This window comes from Panthera tigris, chromosome B2 (genome assembly GCF_018350195.1).
Source record: "Panthera tigris isolate Pti1 chromosome B2, P.tigris_Pti1_mat1.1, whole genome shotgun sequence".
Classification (NCBI taxonomy): Eukaryota; Metazoa; Chordata; class Mammalia; order Carnivora; family Felidae; genus Panthera; species Panthera tigris.
In genome coordinates this window covers 96,364,899-96,389,381 of record NC_056664.1, presented here as the reverse complement: position 1 = coordinate 96,389,381, position 24,483 = coordinate 96,364,899, and the positions used below count along the sequence as shown (strand labels likewise).

Genomic DNA, 24,483 nt, shown 5'->3' with positions numbered 1-24,483 from the left:
TGAGGCCAGATAGTGGTCTCCACAGCAAGCCCTTGGTGAGGTTTTGCCCAAAAATGGCTCCTTCTCTCCCCCATCAACCACTGCTTCGTGAAGTTCTGAAATGGCTTTTGCCAAGACAGAAATGGCTTTCATTTATGAAGTGGATGGCACCTCTTTTCTTACAGCTCATTAGTTGGCGAAAATAATTGAAAAACCTGGTGTGATTGTTATGGAAAATAACCAGTGGTGGGGAGAGGGTTGTGGGAGCCAAGGACGAGCATCGGTTGGCTCAGTGCTAGGCTCTGGTCTGAAGTACAACTTCATCACCACTGTGCTGCCCACTCCACGGTTCTGATAAGCCAAGGCTCATGTATATTTAACAGAAAAAAAAAAATAAGCTAAATGTAAGGACTTGCTTAATTTTCTCCTTTAGCAATAGCTCTTATTTTACTCTTTAATCAGGAAAAATCACCACCACAGAAGACCCCCTGCTGGGATAGCTCCATCTGTAATTCTTTGTTCTACAAGTTAAAATTTTGGTTTTCTCTGCCAAGTTGGCTTGATGAGTTACATGGGTACAGAGGCCTGTTGCTTCTCACAAGTGGTCACTGCTATTTCTTGCTGACCTCTAAAAGTTCCTAGGGCACAAAGAACCTCAGCCGTGAACTTCATCTCGTGCACTCATTAGGATCCTCTTCTTCACCCCGGATGACTGATCTTCTTAAACTACCTCCAATCCTTTCTGGAACCTGGGTGTTTAAGCAAACCAAATGACCCTGACCCTGGCCCTTTCCTAAAAGCGTATGGGGATTCATGACTAACAGAGTACATTTTCATAAATGCACTGGGGCAGGTGGCTACCTCCCTTCACAAAAGAGAAAAATAAAATAAAGGAGACTTACATACTCTAGCTAATGTTCTGCAGGAAATTTTGAAGATGAGCCAAAAGCCCTATGCCTCTAGCTTTTAGGACCAAGCACTTCCTATTATGGTTTGGCAAAGCTTCAGGGTTTTTTTCCCCCCAAAGAAGGAAGTCAACTTTTACTGAGCACCTACTTGATGTCAAATGCTGCACTAGGCACTTTTATATACTTATTTCACTTGAAAACAAGCACATTTTATATAGGTATCTCACTTATACACTTAATTCATGGAAACAACAATGCTACTTAAGTATTTATTACTGTCCCCATTTTGCAGATGAAGAAACTTTCCTAGGAAGGTTAAGAAGCTTACATGGTCAAGGTCACTAGCTAGAAAGGGGCAGAGTAGGTTGGATCCACCTCCTATGACCCCAAACCCCATGCTCCCGTCCAGGGAATACCTCCCTCAGTCCGGGTTTCATCTCTCCCCTTCCTTCCCCTGACAAGTGGGGGTCACAGTGTCAGGGATGTGAGGGGCCCTAGAGACATAGACAGTTCATCTCCTTTGCTTACAAACAAGAACTCTGAGAAGCTAATTGATAAGAAAATACAATTACATTTTCATTCCAGTTTCATCCAATACACCAACTAGCTAATGCTGGTTCATGTGCCTTCTAAAAATTCTGCCTTGGACAAAAAAAAAAAACAAACAAAAACCCAACAGAAAATAACGTAGATGTTTATTGTGTTAAGATTGAGTTTGTCATTTCTCTATACCTATATTATCTGAACATGGGCATTCTGGGTTAAAAGAAGAAGGAGGAGGAGGAGGAAAAGAAAAGAAAGAAAAGAATGTGACAAGTAGCTATGGTTTATGGACCAACAGTAGATTTTGGGGATTTTAGCTGGGATCTGGAGGGGTGGTCTTTCTGGCACTTAATCTATTCTTTACGACCAATCCATGAATAGGGAGGGTGGGAAGAAGAGCAGGAGATATTGAAGGGGGGTGGGGAGAGGCTTCATGTTCATGGAAACTTCACTGCACAAAATAAGAGCAAACATACTGACCCCCCACAACTCTATTGCCTACCCCTACCCCTGCACAGCCAAGGAGATGGAGAATGTGGTTAATAATTACTTCTCTGCAACCCTTTCACCCTCCTGACCCCAGATGTTCAGGTACAACTTATTTCCTCTCTGAGATCAGCTGCTCAACATGAGGAAGTGATACCATGGGTGGCAAAAATATGCCTCTGGTTCCTGGCACAGGGCATGTAACTCAAGCAGCCTTGGTCATATCTTGTGTCCCACTGAGAGGAAAGGCAGATGAGGACTCAGGTTCTAATCCTGGCTGCACCACTCTGACCTTGAGCATTTGCTCTGTTTGTCCCAGTCTCTACCCGTAAAAGTGGAACCAGACATCTTACACATTCTGGAATGGTATCCTTAATATCCGAGGTTGACAGCATGGAACCGTTTCATCACCTTGCATTCCACATCCAAGGGAAGCAAGTTCTGAGCTACAGCGGACACCATGACAATTCTTTAAATAAGCACCTACTATGTGCCAGGTACTTCCTTGGCATTTTAACCTAGGTTATCTACCACTGGAGCCTGATGACTCTATGAGGTAGGAGGTCTTATCTTCATTTTCGTGTATATGAGATGTGCTCAGTGATCTTACATGGGGACTCTGGAGCCAGGCTGCCCGTCAGATCTCTCAGTGTTGTCATTTACTGACCAAGAACACAAGATAGGAGACTTAGCCTCTCTGGTCCTTAGTTACTCATCTGTCAAATGGATTTAATAATGGTATTCCATAGTGTTGCTGTGGGCACATAACCTTTGAACGCTGCCTGCATATAAAGTATGCTCAATAAATGTTAGATGATACAATTATTTAACGAGAGAATGCAGGCACAAGAGCTTATAAAGCTATTCCAAACTCTCATAGCTAGTAAGCGATACAGCTAGTTTTCAAATCCAAGCAGACCTCACTCTGGCCCTGCACTTCTCTCCCAGTCCTCACAGCCTTTCTAACAAGGCAGTACCTGCCAGCTGTAGGGCATCTGTGATGTGCCACACTGTCTATGTGTTCTACCTACCCCTCACAGTAATGTCACTGTTACTCGTGACCTAGAGAGGGGACTCAGGAGACAATCACCTCCCTCCTCACCTCCTAAAAGGCTCTGCCAGGATCTGCACCCAGGCTGGCCCAACTCCAGAGCTGATGTTCTTTTCCACAAAACCACACCACTGCCTTCCTTCACAACTGGAAGCTCCCTGTCCGCACATGTGGAAGCTTCAGAAAAAGGTCTAAGGCACAGGAGGTTAAAAAAGATAAAAAGGCATCTCTAAAAGTTGTCAGCCTCCCTTGACAGTGCCTGAAGGCCCTGGGAGAATGGGATTCAGACACTGTGGAAATCTCAGAAGATGTCTGAGGGAGAGCAAGCCACCCAAGCGTTATGGCTGCTCTTTGGTCCAAGGCCAGAGCTTTCGTGTGTCACTGCGGCCACCGTCCAGGCTCCGCGCTCATCAGCAGGGAGTCCTCTGCTGGGAGAGCACTGCCTGTCTGTGTGTGCCCATCAGTCCTAGCCAACAGCCCACACCATGCCTAGGTGGCTGGTCAACAGCTCCGGGCAGCTGGCTGGTCAGAAGGGCCCAGACCCTGTTTTCTACAACAATCTGGGGCCCGGCTGGCACCCCCGACTTTGAAATGGTCTGTCGGTGGTGAGGTTTTCTTCCACCATACGCCATGAAGCCTCTTCAAGCCTACGCTGGACACAACGAAAGTTCTGCCTCCCGTTGCACTGCTACAGTGCTTTACACACTTGAAGTACACTTGTGGCAGCCTACACCCCTCACACCGTAGTGATAACATCCCACAGTGTTTAGAATCAACCACTGGTAATTAGCCTGTCATCAGAATGCAGCAATCAGCTTTCGGGATGCCAGTCTTTCTCCTGCTTCCTTTCAGTCTATGAACAGCTGTTAAAGCAATTTTCCTCCAGTACAGATTTCATCCTGTCACTCCTCTGCTCGAGGTCTTGGTGACGTTGCCTGATGCACAGAGTACACATTCCGCAATCTACCTGCCCGCTGCAGTCTCCGGGGCTCCTCTCCCTCCGCAGTGGGGCTTTGCTCCAGCCCAGTGCAAGGCAGGTCATCCCCAACGCGGCTCACTCACTCTACCTCGCCTCTGCGGCTTTTGACATCCTATTGCATTCTTTATTCTTACACTCCTGCTGGTCCATGGCCCTTCCCAGATTTAGGAACTAACTCTGAACTCACCTGCTGTATGGAACCCTATCAGGCTAACTGCATTAGCTATTGCTCTCCTGGGACTCTCCTCATTCATTTGTTCAGCAAATACCTGCAGGCCTGCTCTGCCAGCCCTGAGCTAGGAATTCAGTTTCAGCAGAGAGGGAGCCGTCCCAGATCCTGCCCTCGCTGAAGCACACTGTCTGTAGTATCACATCACTTTGCAGTTCTGAGTGTTGCCTGGAAAAGTTGCCTTCGTTATTTCTTGTCTCTCTCAGCAGATTATTAGTTCCTCAAAACAAGTCAAGGACACCCGCCACTCCCTCTCCCATTTTTTTTTTCCTTTTCTGTCTCCTTCCTTCCTTCCTTCCTTCCTCACCCTTTCCCTCCCTCTTTCCCTCCCTTCCTTGTATCTCTTGATAACAGTGTCCCTGCACAAAGTCAGTGTTAGATACCATTAGTTAAAAATGGATACATTTTGGGGCACCTGGGTAGCTCAGTCTGACTTCAGCTCAGGTCATGATCTCATGGCGTTCAAAAGCCCTGCATCGCGCTCTGTGCTGACAGCTTGGAGCCTGGAGCCTGCTTTGGATTCTGTGTCTCCCTCTCTTCCTGCCCCTCCCCTGCTTGCACTCTGTTTCTCTCTCTGTCTCTCTCAAAAGTAAATAAACATTAAAAAATTGATATGTTTTACTCTCTAGGGAAATAAATGAAGACCATCTCCAAACTATCAATAAGGGGACTGTCTCCCTCTGTTTGGATATGACTGGGAATTTATTAAGTTTGTGGATTGTAATATATGAATTAAGTATAAATTAAGAACTCCAAATACAGAATTTTTTAAAAAGCTATTATTCCTATGCATAAGCTGCACACACACACACACACACACACACACACACACACCAGCTGAGACAAAGAACAAGTAGATGCGATGTGTTCTAATACACACACACACACACACACACCAGCTGAGACAGAGAACAAGTAGATGGGATGATCAGACAGTGAGGTGTGTTGTCAAAATCAGAACTCAGAATCAGTGACTCCTCATCTTTGTCTGCAAAACCGTAATGTTTTTCCAAAACTTTTTCATAGTTTTTCAATTAACATTTGGGATTCATGTTGCTCAAACCTTGGTGGATATGAAAATAGACATTAAGTCCTGTGTTTATGATGCCATCATATTCAATGAGAGGAACAGAGGGACCTGGATGTCTTTTTGGTTTGGCAAATTGTAGAACGATTTTTTTAAAACATTTGGGGTTTGGCTAAAACCAAAACTTATTTTGCCAAGCACTTTGGCCTTAATTTTTAAACCCATGTGTATTTTAAAAGAAATTCAATCTATATGTTTCTGACTCATTTACACTTAACTCATGAAAATGCTGTTTGGTAAGAGCTATTAGATGTCCAAGCAAGTTTATGAGCCTTTTTAAGCCTTCATTTTCCCGTTCTTACCAGAAAGTTGTATTTTGCCAGCCATAAAAGAGTGTGAGCCCCAGAGGCCTGTGGTCAGTTTGAAATTTATAACCTCTGAAGTTTAAATGGATTCTGAGTGTGGAAAACAGGTTTCTTCCCTCTCCTCTTTTTCACATGAAGTGCACAAGCAGGCTATCTGTGATAAAGACAGGATCCTGGGTCTTAGTTCCCAAGATGGTTACAGGTGAATGATAAAGAGTTCAATCTAACCACCAGTAAATTGCCCCTAAAACATTTCAGAGGAACAATATGACACTTTAAACTCATGTGGACACAGATTCAGATCCAACACTCGAATGGAAAGTTTTACTAAATACTCCTAGGATAAGACAAAGAGGTGAGACTCAACATGATTCACATTGAACACTTTACCTTTGGGAGAACTGGGTAATTTTTTTTTTAAATCACAGACAACCAACCCTGTTTATGACTTTTTATACATTTTTTAAATAAGCTGAAACTACTAAAAATAGCATTTGAATTGAAACCAGAAAAGCAGGAAGAACGTGCATGCTGCAGTGACTTCACCCTGTATCTTCTATATATAATGATGCTCAGATACCACTCAATTACAGTATTCTAGTGGGAGAAGGCTTTTGGATAAAGTACTTAAAAATGGCTTATAAATATTTAAAGTATAAGCATCTAACAAATCATAATGACAAAGTTTTACATTTAACCACATGTGCTCCAAATATCTTGAAATTACTCTAAATATGGGTTTAAAATATCAAAAGGGCTTGTTGATGGGATGCAGAACTTTGCAGAGAAACTTAAACCTGATCGTTCTTGCTCCCACAACACCCAATCCGCACAATTTTTAAAGTGTGCGTGTGTAGATTTCCTTAGGAAAAGATCATGTTACAGTCTGAATTTCCAAAACAAGAGTTGAAGGATGAAATATAGGGTTTCCTTTTCTCTCACCAAATGCAGCTTAGCCACTTTGCTTCTAGATAATTTGTTAGTGTAGGTTGGCTCAAATTTAAGACAGTAACATTTTAGAAACACTTCGAGAACTAAGCCAGCTGCAAGGCGGATATCATTACAAATTGAGACACATGTTGTATGGGAATACCATTCATTTTCAATACCAAAAACATGTCTGGGGAAAGAAGTCATGCAAATGAGAGAGAGATATACTTTTTAATTGCATTTTGGGGATGTTAGGTCAATGGTTCATATCAAATAAGTCCACACACTGTGTCTCTCCCTCCTGTTCCTTAAATGCTATCAGTCGCATTCTTACCTCCCTTTTTACCACGAAAGAAAACACAGCTTGCTGTCAAAGAAAGACAACACACCAGAGGTTCAGTGACGAGACATCCAGCTGCACAGCCAAAGAGCGGGGTGCAATGAGGCTGGGGAGCGCTGGGCAGCTTTGATTTGTCACAGTCCGGATCCTGCAGCTACACAGAAAAGCAGTTCCCTTCTCCCTACTCAGAGAAGGCATTTGGGCAACTTGGTAAAACTGCATATGCACCAGGAGTGAGGAGTTAAAAGATCAGGGAGGCAACTTGACTGGTTTCCAACCTAAGAATGTGTAGTGCGCTCAGGAGCTGTTCTAAAGCATGAGAGACTGACTCCAAGTTTTTGTTGTTGGTGCAGCTTTTGTTCCAGTTGTTTTCACTAGAATCTTTTAAATAGCCCCTGAAATAATGTGTGTGTGTGTGTGTGTGTGTGTGTGTATGCGTGCCTGCATCTGTGTGTTCTCCCTCCTTGCTGATGACCTCCTATTCTCAATCCAGACCCCACCCCACTTTTTTGTCAGGCAGAATGCTGTGCAAATCCACAATCCAGAGAAGAGCTCTACACTGTTAACATTTAGAGCCGGCATCTGAGATGTCATTGACCCCTTTTCCGTGAGAACGGGACCCTGTTTAATGATGCCAGCATCAAACCATTTATCTTTTAAGGCTAACTTGTTTGTCTGGAATGGATTCCTCTTACGCTTTTGAGGCATCGAAAACCAAAAGTTTACACAAGCAGAATGCATTGCCTTAACATGCATTCACATAGGAAGTGTTACCCATTTAAAGCAGCAACTGAAAAATTCAAGATAATTCTGTGCAGGACAGAGGAAAGGAAAATAGAAAGACTATCTCTGCCTTCACTACATGAGGTAAGTGTCCCGTGCTGTAGTGTATTTTGGTTCTTAAACACCTCTGCCCCTCCTCACTCCTTGTCAGCACGGAGGTAGGTGTAAATGATTGAACCATGATGCCCAGGCAGCCACTCAGGCTGGCAAGGGGATCACTCCCTGGAAATCAGACAGGGAGTTTATTTCCAGTGCCCTTCTGAGCAATGGCCTGTTAATAGCTGATCGAATGCTTTCCCCTCTCCAAGCACACTCTTTCCAGGTGGAGAAGCATGCTAGGGAGCTAGAGAGAATGGGTAGCACTTTCAGAGACAGCTACATCAATGTCTTGGTGTTTACTGAGCCGTCCACTTCCCGGGTGCTAGCCATTCTGCTCCCTTGGCCTCCAAAGCAGAGTAGAAGGTTTCCCACGGAAGGACAGTGTCTCCTTATACAGTATAAACTTCAAAAGTCCAGGGGCTGGGGAAGCATCCAGCTTGTGTCTTTTCCTGCACTCACAGGATATGGTAACTTGAAGAAGGGTCTGTAACCTTTTGCATTTTGTCACTGATCCATCTTATGGAGGCAGGAGCTACGTTATGTATCTGCAACAGTGGTGCTGTAATATTAGGTCCACAGCAAAAACTGCTACAAATAATTCTGCTTTAAGGAAAACTTTACCATGAAATAAGCTTCCTTAGAGTGACAAGAAGAATTCCACTCAGTTATGGTGTCGTGATAATATATGATAACCCTTCAGAGATATAGCACATACTTTTTCTGAAGCCAAAACCTACAGACCTCTCCTCCCAAGAAAATGCCTCAGTTGCACAGACACATAAAACTTCCCCTGAAATTCCAGGGGGAATGGCTGAAGGCCATCCATGGACTATGGACTAGTCTGTGGAGCAGGAGACTAGCTTTAGGGAGCTACCACATCAACCAGAGGCCTGGGAGCAAGGCCAGGACCAGCACTGCACCTACATGCCCCTGAGACTGAGTTCTTTAAACTTTGCACACTAAGCACTCTCCTACCTCACCCCTGTCCCAGCCCTGCTGAAGATGGAGGGTTATGGCTACATCTGAAAGAAGTAAATACCCGGCCATACATGTCATTTCCTATTCCATCTTAATCTGATTGAAATAACATCTAAAAGCCAGATGCTTGCACATTAAAACCCTCCTCCCACCCTTTTGTCGAAAGGGTTAAAATAGAACCAGCAGCACTGAATGAGATTGTTTAAGGCCAATCTTGACCCTGTTCATTCCGGAAAACTCTCCTCTACGAAAGTCTGAAAAGATCACGGAGAGTTCCAGAAGTCCTCCCCATTAACATATGTGCATGATGCGGACCTGGCAGTTTCTCTCTGGCTCTTTGAATTACCCCTACCTAGAACTGGACAGCCATCTGGATCCCGACAGACAGCCGAAACTTGAACATCAGTGACTATGTGGCCAATTCACACTTCCCATAAGCAAGTACTGGGACATTAAAAATCTCAACTCTGGCATAGGATCTGAGCACATCCCATTTGGATTGATTTCCTCTCCTCGCTTTCAGGTGTTCTTCTTTTCCTTGCTTTCATAGGAGACACCCACAGTAATATTTCCAAGGTATGGACCTGACTTCCCAGGCAGCCTACTCTCAGGTTTCTTGGCTGGAAAAACTAAACTGGCAAAAAATTACATGTCACCTCCACCCTCTTGACTTTTTAATGAGGTCAGCACCCCTCTCCCCACTTTGGAAGAGTCCTTCCTGGGACTGTGTCTTCACATCCAGACCGGCAAGTAAACTCCAAGAGGCCACAACTATGGCTGCCTCCTCTAGGTCTCCTGGAGAAAACAAAACGTGGAAGGGGCCTGTGCTGCTGAGGGTGAGTGAGCACTGTGGAATTGGGGCCTGGGAAAAGAGCCCCAGATTTTCCTTCTCATTTTAGAAACACAGAAGTAATCTGGAAGCCACCAAGGTGGGAAGCTGTATGGACTCGTTGCTCCTGGGGAATGGAAAAAGTGAGGGCGAAAAGGTTACTCATGGTCCACATTTTTTCCATTGATTATTTTACTTAGAATATGTCATTTCCCTGGAAAATCGAGGAGGGGGGATATTTTCTTTTGAGTATCTTCAAACATTTGCAAATGGTTACTCTGAACTCCCCAATGTACCATAAACAAGTGTAAACTGTAGAAATTCAGAAAATGTACAAATACAAACAGCTATCCCCCAAGCTCCAAGGCAAAGACAAAGAAGGGAGTATTCCATTTACAAATGGAATTCTTTGTGGATAGAATAGTTTGGAAAATGTTTATCCATTGTTTTTCTTATTATTTGGGGGGATGTATTTTTTCAGTCTACAGAAGCTGCAGCACTGGCATTTGGAGCCTTGAAAGCTAAAGATTAAAGTGAGATGACAGCCTTTCAAAATCTTCGACCAAAACTTAATTAGTTCTGCCTCTAAGACAATATCTGCCCAATGAAATAATTTGTAATTCATATCAACAAAGAAAAATGCATAAAGTCAAGTAACCAGGAACAGAATCACTTCAAAATGGAAACAAAACAAAACAAAACAAAAAACCCAAAAAGCACCAAACCTGTTATTTGCCAAGAACTAGCAAATACGATGGCTTCTTTAAAAAAACAAAAGACAAAAAACAAAAAACAAAAAACAAAACTAGCTGCCTGGATTATTGATTTCAAGATACAGTCCACTTCAAATCTGTTTAAGATGATAAACAAATAAACCGACCAGTAATAGAGTATGAGAATGGCAGGCACAGTGAAAAAATATGAAGAGCACTGACAAGTGACCCACAGGCTTTCCAAGAGAAATAATATATGCGTCACCAACAAGCATACGGAGAAATCACTCAGCCATACCTCATCCCCCACATCTCAGTCCCGTTTAATGCTTTCCACTTTGGCTTTAACTCGTCACCAACAGCGTTCACTGTCATGGCACAAAAGCCATGCCGTCCTTTATTTAACGGATGCATTTCCAATTTCCACAACCGTATGAATGGGCTGGGTTTCTGAAGGCATAGAAGAAAAACAGCACCACATGTGCACAGAAAATCAGGAAGGGTCAGAGGATGTGAGTGAATTACGGCAGCTTGAGACCGTACTGTGAGGAGACATGCAACTCCAGAGGGCAAGAGGAAATAAGATTTAGTGAAGGAGAGGCAGTTCTTCCCCCATCTTAAATCACTTGCCTCGTCACCCCTGCTGTAGCTGGCAAAGCCCAAGTGTCTCTGACTTTAAAGAAAAGCTGTAATTTCTTGGGGGGAGCCACCATAAAAAGAACTCTCCAATCTCTAGGGGCTATTGGCAATTTTGTCACTGCATCTTCTGAAATTGGCTAAAGCCAGGTTAATATTTTTAGTAACGACTCTGGTCCACATACAAGACCCTAGCCTGATTCTTTATTCAGAAACATATATCATCCAAACAGCTATCATATATTTCATGCTTTTATGTTCTTCTGGTCCCATGCTACTCATGGACCTGTGGCACTATTCTTGACCTGGTCACTTCTCACTCCAGGAAGGGTAGTAAAATGTGCTCACCCTTCTGTTCCTCCTTTAATGTCATTTGAATGAGTGATATTAGAATATATTTAACATTACAATTCCCAAGCTTTCTGGCTTTCTAAAGGCCATAACTTCTGTGGCCCACACCTTCCCGTTACTCATTGCTTTGTCAACCAGATTAAACTACTCTGGTGGAGAAATCAGGGGCATTTTCAGTTGAGGTGAATATGAAGAAGGCTGAGCCCATCTGTCTTTGGACAGCAGAACTTGTAGATGTAAAATCAAGAAAAGATGGTGAACTGATTCTTAGTGTTCTGCTCCTGCTGGCAAAGCCATTAATGGAAAAGGAAACCTCAAACTATGATGACTGAGAAACCCTTCTTGCACCACCTAGCGCGCCCCCCCTAGCTCTGGCTCTATGCTTCCCAAACAAACCTCTGGCTGTCAGTTAGGTAGGTGCCCGCATAAATGTGCCAACTTAGAGACAATGGTCTGGACATGCCACATCAATTGTTCTGGTCCACATTTCTATTTCCCCCTGTGGAGTAACGGGCTGTTAGTCTAGGTTTGTTGGTTGTTGCTGTAAAAACTAGCATTAAACACTGTCCAAAAAAAAAAAAAAAAAAAAAAAGAATTGAACACTTTCTCAACACTTAAGTAGTAAGTACACTTGGTTTTTGTCTAGGAACTTTGCCCAAGACAACTAAGGAGAATAAAAGAATTTCATTGAGGTGCCTGGGTGGCTCAGTCGGTTAAGCATCAGACTCTTGATTTTGGCTCAGGTCATGATATCATAGCTCAGTTCGTGAGTTCAAGCCCTGCTCTGGGCTCCCCGCTGACATTGTGGAGCCTGCTTGGGATTCTCCCTCCCTCTCTCTCTCTCTGCTCTTCCCCCACTCACGTTCTCGCTCGTGCACACACACTCTCCCTCTCTCTCGAAAGAAAGAAACTTAAACAGAATTTTATCAAGTAGGGTCATCAAGGGACCAATTAGCCTATTCTTTTACAGTGGTTAAAGAAAACGGAGCTCTGGAATCAGCCTGGATTTGCATCTCGACTGCTTACTAACTCGGTCGTCTTGGGGAAGCTACTTAATTTCTGTCTCAGTTTCCTCATCAGTAAACGGTAGACAGTAATGATTACCATACAGATCCAGATCCAAATAAACACCACTGAAAAACACTTAGAAGAGGGCCGACACATACAACCATGAGCAACTGTTCTTCCTATAAGGTCCACCTCTACCCAGGCTTCCTTCCTCCCTGGGTTTACATTGCCACCAAACTGTCCCTGTCTTGGGAGCAGACACTGTTTCATGTTCACCTTTGTATCTTCCCAGTTCCTGGAAGGAGCTGCACACCAATTAGGGCTCAGCAAGTGTTCATTTCTCTTCTTTTCTCTCCACAAACAGTTGGTAAACCTCAACTGAACAGTAGTCTGTTTGCTGCCCTCTGGGATAGCAGGCCTGGGTCTGGCAGGCGAGTTCACACCGGTTCCCCCACTTGCTAGCTCTAACTTGGATGACAGCTCCATGCCTTATGCTCCTTCGTGGTAAAGTACAGATGATGCCTATTCTGCCAGGTGGTGGAAAGATCAAAAGAGGCCACATCTGGCTCTAGTGGGCAAGCCACACATGCTAGCTCCTCTTCCCCTTACTGAGACTCTGGACTCATTATCCGTAGCTCATGTGGCATTAAGCACGATTCCCTCCATGAGGTCAGATAGGTGTACTTGCAGCCACTTCAGCAGTGTGGCCCTTTCTCCTGTCAAAGCCTCCCACCGCCTGCAGGGGTGAGCAGCCCACCAGCTGAGCCACTGAGCCCAAGCAAGGAGAGAATGCCAAGCTGGTCAACAATGCTGGAGGCCTGCCCTGGGGGAAGCTGGTTGATGACAACATGAAGGAAGAGACTCCCTGGACGGGAGGTGTGGGCCACTGCTTCAGCACTCTGCCGGGCAAATGGGGCTTAGCGGCCTGGGTTCAGCTGGCATAAGCAGGGAAGAAGGTTAGTTTTTGGTCTCATCTTGCAGATGCAATCCATGGTTTTTGAGAAAATTTGGGGGGTTGAGACATTCTGTCAGTAAGACCTCCCAGCCACCGGAAGTGGCCCAGCTCACCGTTTACCACAGCTCTGTAACCTCATGACTGAACTTTTAAGGGTCCCAAATAATCTCTCTCCTTCCTCCCCACATCCCCCTCTTCCTCAACGGGTGAATTACAGAGATGAGCATAGGAATAAAAGTTTGGTTAAGTAGACAGTTTCAAGTCAGATTCAAGCCTGGGCTTCACCATTAAATAAGTGACCTTGGGCATGGCATCTACATGCTGTGACTCAGCTTCCTCAGCTCTAAAGTGGGCATGATGTTGGATCAAAAATGATGACAGTGTGTGACCACATTAGGTGTGCTGTAAAGCATGTACGGTAAAATTATGTTTATCGGTACAACTCCCTCACGCCTCTGCCTTGCAAGAAGAAATAAGGAGAAGTGCACTGGCTCGTGTGCAGGAGAGCCCCGGTGTTCATACAAACCTTTTACTTATTCTGATTTCTAATTCGGAGGCACCTCCTTTTGAGCGGAGGCTCCAGGTCCTCCGGCCCGGCGCTGAGCATGGGCGAGGAGATGATGCACGGCGCCATGGCAGTCTTCTCCGCGGGTTTTGGCACAGGCTGGATCACGCAGCCCGTCTTGGGCAGCATCCGCAGAGCATACGCGTGGTCCTCGTCCGCGGGGTTATTAAGGTTCGGGTCTGACTTGTCGCCCCCCGCCAGGGCCTCCTCCCCCATCAGCTTTTTGGCCGCCTCCCCGTCCAGGTGACAGTTGGAAGCACAGTTGTTCTCCTTGACCGACTCCAGCTCGCTCACCGCCGGCTCCTCGGGCGACAGCAGCTTCTTGGGGGGCGCGGGCGGCGGCGGCGGCGGCGGCGGCTGCTCCGGGGGCGGCTCCGCACTCTTGGCGCCCTCGGCGGCGCTGCGCGTGCCGTTTACGATGACGTTGCAGGCCGCGGCGGCCTCGGGGCCCGCGGGGGCGCCCGGGCCCGGGTCGCCGGCGGCGGGCGGGCTGCAGTGGCCGTCCCTGCAGCCGCCGCAGGTCCTGCGCTCCGCGGCGCCCGGCTCGCGCTCCGCCTTGACGTGCGCGTGCAGCGCGCGGTGGATCACGTTGTGCAGCCGGGCCCGGTGGCCCACGGTCAGGTCGATGACGCCGTCCTGCGGGCCCTGCAGCACGCCGGGGAAGCCGAGCTGGCCGCCCGCGCCCGGGGGGCTGCTGGCGCGCCGCGTCAGGTCCACCACCTCGCTCCGGCCGTGCTCCGCGGGCGCGGGCGCCAGGCTCAGGGCTTGGCCGGAGCAGCCGGGAGGCGAGTCCGCAGACTTGGACGAGCCCTGCTTGGAGTCCCTGGGGGACAGGGAGTGTCCGCCTGGCTTGCCGCCCGCCGTTGAGGAGTCGCCAGGGGCGCTCGGAATGAAGTTCTCCCCGTTGCTGGAGAATCCGTTGGGGGGCTTGGAATCATTGACGTGAGGGATGGGAATCGGGATGGGGATGGGCACGGGCAAGGGCACGATCACGGGGTATGGCACGAGCAAGGTGGGGGGCGGCACCAGCGGGGCGAGCGACGGCAGCCCGAAATTCATCATCTGGGGCACGGGCATCGGGCCATTTGGCATCATGCTCACCGGAGGAAATGGGAGACTGGGCAAGGGCGCGCCCGGGGGCGGCGGGGGCAGCAGGCCTGGAGGGTTCCCAGGCATGGTCGGGGTGCTTGGGGGATGGATGTGGGGCGACAGCATGGGCCGGTGCATGGGACTGGACGTGGGGCCCAGGTTTCTGGGGCCGCCGGGCGGGGGCCCGATGCCGGGGAGCATGGGGTTGGACAGAGGGCTGTTGGGGTTGGAGGCGTGATGCGGCGGCCCGCGAATAAAGGGCGGGCGGATCTGCTGCATGATCTGCTGTTCCATGAAGATGGGCAGCGGCACCGGGCCGCGGTTGGTCATCACCATGGGAGGGCTGCGAGGCGGGACACCGAGGGGAGGCCCGATGCTAGCAGGTGGCTGGACGGAGACCGGAGGGATGTTTGGAGTCTCGCTGATGGGCATGGACTTGGGCACTGGCGTGGGGATTTTAGTGACAGAGCAGTTGGCAGTGTCAGATGGAGAAACGGTGGTGGACGACGATGGGCCAGGGCCCTGGCTTTGGCCAGCTGCAGCCACCGGGGAGGGGGCCTTCCTCCGAGCATCTGTTAGAGGGATATTCCAAGAGTCTGGAGTGAGCAGCTGCACCCCCGTGCCTTCTGCTTTATTTTCCATGGGAGGGTGTAATGTGCTGCACAGCCCAGCTGGAAGATTGGCCTGTGTCTCTTTGTAGAAAATGTCCATTTTGTATTGATTGAGACATTTTGCACTGCAGAACTGAAGCCTTCTTTCCCCGTCCCCAAAATCCAGGTATTCTTTTGTGTGTCTTATGTGCTTACACCAGTCACATACCTACAACACAGTAATAAAAAGGAAAAAAAAAAAGATAAGCAATTTCCTCTAGTAGAGAGTGTTTCATGGCTCACATAAAGGTTCTTTCAAACTTCATCACAATTTTTTTGAACAGGCTGAAGTGTTTCTTTCTGAAAGGTGAAATTCTTAAATGTTTGTGAAATGATTTCTCCTTGGAAGGCAGAATTGCTTTTTAAATAGGAGCTCTTCAGAATAGCAATTATCACCATCTTCTATTAAAAACAGTAACAACAACACCCCAAAACTGTGTTGTGTCCTTTAAGCTCAACTTAAAGGTGGATCTGACAAAAAGGAATACCTACACCTGCCCACGTATTTGCACCTGTCAAAGAGGCTCGTGGTAAATGTAAATGTAACTAGTTGTTGAGAAAAGGATTCTCCAGGAAGTTCGGTGGCCTTTGAAATATAGCCCCATAAAATTCTCCTCACACAAAGTCACTTTACACTATTGACTGTGTTCAATAATGCAGTTGGAAAGGTTGTGCTGTGTTAACCAATAACACAAAGCGCTGAACATCATTATGTCTGGCTTCCAAAGGGAAACTTGGAATTAGTCATGAAGTCTGTGTGAGGTTTAGCTATTCCCAACCTGTGATGTTGCAGCAAGCTAGAATTATTTTTTGAGCTGTTTGCCCACTCTCTCTCAGTAGTCAGAATTTTTGGTGACATTTCTTGGCAGGCAGTCTTATTTAACAACTTTTCAAACACCAGAGAACGTTTTCCAAAAGTTGTTATGGCTTCTCTGCCCCCCCCCCATCCCCCGCCTTCAAATCGACTCCTGGCAAAAGCAAGATATCACCAAATTTATTTTAAAGTTGGGCTGCAGAACTAATTAAAGGCTGAGAGCTTTTCCCAATTGGAAATCACTAGACATCAAAGTTCAAAAAATAGTCATTCTCGGCTTCAGAACCCATTACTTTGGAGAAATTATTGTGATTTCATTAACACATTAATTTTGCAACACCATCAGCTCTCACAGATGGTGAAGACATGATCTACAATTCAAATATGACTCTTGTTTGCACAAATGTCTTTCCTTCATATGGCATTTTAAACAAGAATTAATATGAGTAATCTTGCCATAGCTATAAACAGATAAACAGATGTCAAAATTTTCAGTAGTTCTTTCAGTGCCTTACTTTTTTGACTGAAAATTACACACGCAATTTTTTTCTTTTCTTTTTCTTTCCTCTTTCTAGCGCTCTCTCTCTCTCTCTTTTTTTTTTTTTTTTTTTTTGTCATTTCCTTCGCACTCAATCCATACAGCAGCAGAGAGAGAACTCTGAAATGCAGTGCAATGGTGAGTTCGTTGAATTCAAGGCTCTCCTCTATAGAGCATTGGTTCCAGTGTTGCTGTAAATGGAACCTTGTTTTTGTCGAGGAGGGTGTCTGTTCTGTTGTTGGTGCATGTTTTTTTTTTTTTAAACTATGGTAAACTGATAGCATTAAAAGATGATAACTTTTAATAACGATTGGTCACATCAACAATGCAAAAACAACATATGCTGGGCATTTGATTACTCATCTCATTTAACTCTCAGCTTTCCTTGACTGTAAACAGTGGTGGCATGCTAGGGTGTGACTGTGGGTGTACACACTTGTGGCAGATATGGGTCTGTATGTGTAAATCCACTCTTTCCTTCTCACTTTTTTTTTTCCACTGATATTTGCAGGTAATATACTGGAAGGTGTGAGACTGAATAACAGATAGTTACTGGTATACATTCGTTTTTTTGTGTAGTCTCATATCAAATTACCCTCTCAAAATACTTATTGCAAGAAAAACAATTTCAATGCTAAGATACTTCTGTGCTTCACTACCGTGTTTTCAGGTTTCTCTAGGATTACAGAAATTTTCTTTTTTAAATCATAGTTGAGATGTCTAGTTTACAAGTAAGTGCAGAATTGCCTCTCATGAAAGAAACACACAAGATCCATCAGACTCTCAAAATTCTTATCTAGATAAAGGTTAAGTAAACTAGTAGTTAAACCTTGAAGCAAGGAAGCTATTATTTTTAAAACGTGATCATTTTAATAAAGTTAATATATAATGATGTGACATTTAAGTTCCTGTATGAAATAAAGCCACCTGATTCTGCTTCAATATTAGGCCTAGATGTAAATTAATAAGCTTGAAGTAAAGGATCAAACATAGCTTCTTTAATCATGCACTGAAAAATATTATCAATGAATTAAACCAATTAAAATAATATGCCAAATTTTCTGGCATATTTCTTTTGGATCTTACTTTTTAACCATAAGGGGAAAGAGTTTTCTGAAATCCTTAATTGGTTTTTAAATTGCCAGAATGAATTATTTGCCTCCAGAGGATTCCTCTGTTTCCTCAAGCTTAATAAATATTTTCAAGTGGAGTCAAAAAAATAATCTAAATATAACTTAAATGTTCTCCCTTCCTTCACTTCTTTCACTTTTAATAATTCATTGATGAATAAGGAATGATCATAGATCTATCCCAATTATCAAATCGGAATTCTTCACCACATTTTATCTATTTCTACGTAAAAAGAATTTCAGACATCAAAGTTGGAAGCAAAATTCTCTTGCATGAAACTTTCCAGTTAAAGCTAAGGCCTAATGTTTACCTCATTTTCTGCAATGCTGTAAAGTGTTTAGGTAATGTAAGTGACAGTATATGATGGTCTCATTTGGGGTAATGTGAGTGTGAATGTGTGTGTGTATATCCTTGCCTCATTATATTTCAATTCAGAACACTGACTTAAAAATACAGAAAAGCAATCTTTCTGATGAAACAAAAAATTATTAGAGAAAAAACTTGTCACTTAAGAAATAATGAATCAAGTCTGTCTTATAGGACACATCATTTAAGATGAGGTCAATGAATTTATGGTACAAATGGCTATATCATGTGAGGCAATAAAACGCAGTACCATAATTCACTCTACATCTACCTAATGACTCACTTCTGGTAATTAAAGATTTCATCATAGGAGCCTGGCTGATTACTTAAGATGTGATAGGTGAAAATATATACCATAGATGTTTCTCTTTAATAAGATAACATTTGCATATCCATGAAATACACGGCATGTGTCCCATAAACTATGGTTTTCTGAATCATGTGGTATGGGATAGTCTTCCTTTCTTTTTCCACAGGCAGCTTTCATTTTTTTTTTTTTTTTTTTTTTTTTTTTTTACTTTTTGAGGCATTAGTTTTTCCTTATTATGCCAAGAAGTACCAAAATTCCTTCAGATAGTTTAAAAGATAAAGATTAAGAAGTACAGAGCTCAACTCACTGGGCTCTGGAATGATTTCCCCCTAATTCCACCCCGGCTTTGTTTCTGTTGGAATCTGGCCTCTTTGGTTCCACTTCTCTTCCTAACAGGTCCCAGATTGGACAGAGCTGAGGCTGAAGCTGTTTAACGATGGCAATCTGGGGACTGAACAATCAGCTAATGCAATGCCATTGAGCAAGACAGCTGAAATGCTTCGTATCACAAATACATAATGTATCACCAGGAAGACAAAAAGATCACAAAGGAGATAAACAAACGCGTATTCCATTCAAGCCTATAACAGCAGTCCTCAAAAAGATTAAATTTACCTTCCTGGGATGTGTCCAATTCTAAACAACAGAATGAACATTTCCTTTAGTCCATTTAGAGTATTTATATTTTGGTGGCTGACTGCCAGGGTAGTACTTATAAGCTCAGTGGCCTGATGGATTCACTCCTTTCCTGTGAAATAACTGTGTGGCAACCTACACCGCTAAACTACTCAAAAGACACTGCCTCAGCAGAAATATCACTTGCTCTTGATATAAGAAGACTGAAAGGCAGGACTTCTGGTTCCTATAACTCTTTCCATCTTGTATTTCCCCTGGAAAGAAAGAAAGCTATTCATGTTGGCAACTGAGCCTTTATTTTTATATAAACGTCCAAAGTCAAAGCCAAAGTATGCCATGAGGTTACCCACATGGGCATAATATATACATTCTGCTGGGCTTAAGAGAAGATTCGGGTGACTGGGAAGGGGGTCAGGGTTCCTAATTAACACATTAATCAGCTGTCGACTGTGGGAGTGAAGTTCATCCTTTAATGGAACCCACTGCTGCTTTCTGAGCGGTAATCTGGCATGAGGCAATATTTAATTAAGAAACCCTTTTGCTGAAATCTTTCTTATCTGGGCAAAGACATTTGCAGCAACGGAACAATAAAAAGATATTAGCAATCCCTTGAATGGCATCAACAATTTGAAAAACAAAACAAAATCTTCATGCGTGCCTGACTTTCCATATATATAGCACCCAGGTTAACAGCTCAGAAGTTATAGCTCCTTAAACAAAATTGTAGCCTGCCCTACAAGGCAGATTCTCTAGGTCTTGACCTGTTAAATGTGGCACTGATCTTGCAGTCCAGATTAGCTCAAAAAAAATCATGAGCTCATCCAAGAGACATGCAAAGGAGGACAGACAGACAAGAGTTGGGGGTCTGCCCTACCTGTAGTCACCTCACAGCATGAGTTGAGGGCCTCAAACTGACCCCACCCGGAAACGTGCTTCCAGTCTGACCCTGTGGTCCCATGGTCACAGCATCAACTGTTTTGGGGGGTTAGACGCTGCCTCCATCAGGACCCTAATTCAGTGTGGCAAGGGATGCTATGGAAATCACATCGGATTTGGAATAAGAAGATATGGGTTTGAGTCTGGGCTCTATTATTTACTAGCACTAAAATTTATGAAAATCTCAGCTTCAGTTTTTTCCTCTGTGAAATGGAGCTAACAGTAGTAACAAGCAATGCTTGTGTGCCAGGCAGATCACTAAGTTTGCCGCACAGTGCATGTTTTCAGTCCCTAGCCCGCCTCCCTCATGGTTGCTGATGTCCCAGGAACATCCCATATGTTTAAGTTCATTTTAACTTAATGGGAGGATGTTTCTATGACAATGTTAGCAGGGAATGGGAAATTTGCATCCACAGCTTTCCTATGAGCCTGAGTGTCTTTGAGATAGAATGGAGTATGTTTCTCTCTGGGCAAATGCATGCTGCACCTCACAGACCCCCCCTCCCCCCTGCTCCATCCTGCTTCCTAGGAGACTGTCCCAGGATAACAGAGGGGTTGTCTGCAGTGACAAGGAACCAAGCAACAGTTCTATGCATGTCCCAACTGCCCACCATCCTGAGAAGACCCTAGTCAACTCCTGCCGAGCCCTCTTCTTTTTCCAAAGCCAGTCATTCTCTCATTCAGGAAAAAGCTTGACAAAGCAGCATGGCTGCTTGGAAATGAGTGTTCAAATCATTAAAAGGAATAATTCCTCTTCGGCTCAACTGCTGTTTGAATAGTGGAAGCCAAAAAACGTGCTATTCATGTTTTATTAAAAAACAGAGCAAATGAGCGATCTGCTTGACTCATTACATGGAAGGGCCAGAAGCCACAGTATCATGGGCCTTTCAGACAGGATGACCCAAGCCCTGAATGGGAGAATACATGTGAGGACAAGCCCCCATGGTGGGGAGGGGTGTACCAAAACCTGATTTGGGGACCAAACCCACGATTCCAACTTTCCTTGCAAAGTTGGATTAGAGTGTGAAGGAAAGAAAAAGATGACCTAGCCACAGACCTGTAAAGCCATCTAGAATTCAGGAGAAGGATTTAGAACCAGCAAGGGCTATTTTTTTTTTTTTAAAGCAAATTCATGGAGAAGTTCATTTTCAAAATAAACTTTCTGCAGGTTTAGATTTCAACATGATGATGTTTGCTACATAATTCTTTTTGTTTATGGATCTTATTCAGTTTTTTGTTTGCCTTGTCGTTTGGTCTCTCTCTCCCCTCTCCCCTCTCTTTTCTCTAATAGGATCTGGAGCTCAAGGAGAGGCCAACGAGCATCTTTGTTAAAAGTGAACATCTCACTAGAAAACTGCCCTGTAGGGACTTTATACCATGATTCAAGTTCTTCTTACATGTTTTAGGCTGGATTTCAGAAGTCTTGGCCCAGGTCACCAGGGCAGATGTGTTATGAGCTCTGTCAAGCATAGAAGAGATGGGGCTTGGTTTTCAGGATCTCGATGAGCGTTGACAAATGGCTCATTACTGACCCAAGTCTGTTTCTACAGCCAAAGCAAGAGATGAAATCCTGGCCTGTACTCAGTGACCGTGGTCTTCCTCACAGCCAAACACAGGATTCAGCAGAAGGTGATTTTTCCCTTTGGTCTGACGCATTAGGTTGCCTAAGAGCATTAGCGTATCATCGCAAAACTCTCTGCTTCATTTACACTGGACAAATGCAACTTACATCTTCCTAACACAAGTCATCCGGATGGAAACTAAAAAATTCAAACATTGGAAAATCTGGTCTACCTGGTGCCAAATGTCTGCCTCTCTGTTTTCCAGTTACTTGGCCCTGAGAGAACACAGAAATAGCCCAAGAGATCTCAGAGCAATGAAATTTAGCCCTGAAAAGAATCTCAGAGACCAGGCAGTCCACTTCTCCAACCTCCAGCTCCTGGTGGGGCCAGGCACCTAATCCCTCTGAGCCTCAGGTGCTCAGCTGTGAAAACGAGATCATCAATAGTGACAGCGCTCCCCAAGAAACACGTGAGGAAGAATGAACCAGCCCACTCTCTGGCTGCTTCTCGAAGGTTCATAGCTGTTTCTAGTGACCTCTCGTCCGTTTAGCATCGAGGTACTGATTGCTTGGAACCTGTCAGACACCTGGCTAAGGGCTTTCTTTGCAATGCCTCATTCAATCTCATTCAATGCCTCATTGCAATGCCTCATTTTAACAGTCTCTTGCACATTTCTTGGCTCCCTGGGTTACAAACCGAACCAGCTCCTACCCGTGGATGCTCAGGACTGCCCCCACTTAAGACCCTGGTATCCACCTCTGACCAGTCCTCAGATCTCTCCAGGATACCCCATCAAAAATTATAACTTTTATTACAGTGCCTACTGGAAGCAGGTGTCATAATTTGATGTCTTAATAATATACTAGCGGCAATAGCTAGCATTATTTAAGCACTAGTAGCCATGCTAAGCCTGTTACAAGGGTTACCTCACTTAATCTCCAAAAGTCCCTTATCATATAGATAACTGGGTTTAGGTAGATTAAATAACTTGCCAAAGATTATCTGTGCAGATAATAGATGGCAGATCCAGATTCTAACTTGGATCTGTCCGCTTCAAAGACAGTACTGCCGCCACTATGTCAGGGATGTTTGCATTTGCCTTTAAAACTACAGGATTAAGATGGTTGCCTAATGTTTGATAATAATTTCATTTTGAAATTCCAGAATTTCACAGTCCCCTCAACCTAACTCCCTCAGCAAGCTTGGGTTCCATTCTACACATACAGAGACAGCCTTCCAGGTGGGACTCAGACTTCTTGTGACAGGGAGAAACAACTAGATCTATCCATACAGCCAAAGAATGATTCACATCATAATGATCTTTCTCCTTTGCACTGATTTTTCTGGTGGCCTTCTAAAGATGATTGCAGTGTAAGTGCAGAGCCCCTATGCAGCCTATTTTAAGGCAGCCTGGTCTGTTGTTGGACAGTTTTGACTATCAGAAAGCTTAACCACTTCACGTCCCTGTCACTTCACCTAGTGGTAGCGATTCTGTCCACCAGAATCCCCTAACAAAGGCCAACTCCCCTTCTTAATCTCAGCCTTTCAAATACTTAAAAAGAGCCATCATATTTACCCCAGATTGTTATTTTTAAACATCCTCAGTTCCTGTGCCCATTCTCCAGGGAACACGTTCCCAGAGCCCTCCTGTCTGTCCTCCTGTGCCTTTTACCCAGGCATATACTTCACCTTAGTAATGTCCCTCTTAAAGGGTAGATAGAGCCCAGAATAGAATGCAGCCACCTGACTGGCACAGAACCCAGGGAACTCTCTTCTCCCTCTTACAGAACACTATACCTCCTCTAATACCACCCAAGAATTGCATGTGCTTTTTTAGCAGTCATATCCCACTGGGAGTTCTTTGCTTTTTAAAAACAAACATTTATTGAATAACTGTTATGTACCAGGCTTGAAGCTTTCACTTATCTCCTTTAATTCTGACAACAAACTTATAAAGAAGCTCTGGGTTTTTTTTCCCATTTTACTTGAAAATGAGAAAACAAAGGTTCAAAGAGACAATGGGGTTTCCCTAAGCTTTCACAGCCTCCAAAGAGTGGAGCCAGGATCCAGATCCAGAACTTCCAACCCATCCTCTTCCACTCTGCCACACAGCTTGCTTCATTCTGAGTTTCTGGTCAACCAAAACCTTTTTCTCCTAAGTGCTCATCAATCATTTGTTTAATGATATATTCAAGGACTTTTGAGGGTAAGCCATCAAGCCTACTGGGTCTAGAGTTTCAGAAATCAGAAACTCTTTCCCAATTTTGAAAATTTGGTCAACATTTGTCCTCTGTCTTTTTAAAACATCTCCCATTTATCATGATAGAATGAAGATTATACAAAGGTAGATATGAAATCATCTACAAATTTCCTCATAGAGGCTGGGAGACCTAAATTTGTTTAGCATAGCAGGTGCCCACAATGTGGGATTCATAGCCTTCTTTATGGTATCTGTCCTACCCAGTCTGGATAACATTTTCTTTATGGAGACAGTGGAAATAAACCAAATAAAAGTTGCCCACCTCTGCCTTCTCCCTCTCTTTTGTTAATTATTAACCATTTGCTCTACACACTGATCTATCCAGTTTTACTTCTTGTTCCTTTCATGAGCATAGCCCTAAGAGCTCCCTTTATTGTCTTGCGCAGTTCCCCATGGAACTCCTCATGCACCCTAGCCTTCCTGACACAGAATTCTTT

At 44.5% G+C, this 24,483-nt stretch overlaps 1 protein-coding gene across 1 annotated transcript in view; it reads right to left on the bottom strand.

Annotated features, from left to right (window-relative positions):
- The window catches only part of LOC102963925 (sine oculis binding protein homolog), a 163,003-nt gene that overhangs the window by 5,703 nt on the left and 132,817 nt on the right, over positions 1-24,483 (bottom strand). The window contains exon 6 of the mRNA XM_042986909.1: positions 13,716-15,662. Within this exon, the coding sequence (XP_042842843.1) occupies positions 13,719-15,662 (1,944 nt within the window). The 3' untranslated portion in view covers positions 13,716-13,718. The remainder of the gene's footprint in view (positions 1-13,715; positions 15,663-24,483) is intronic.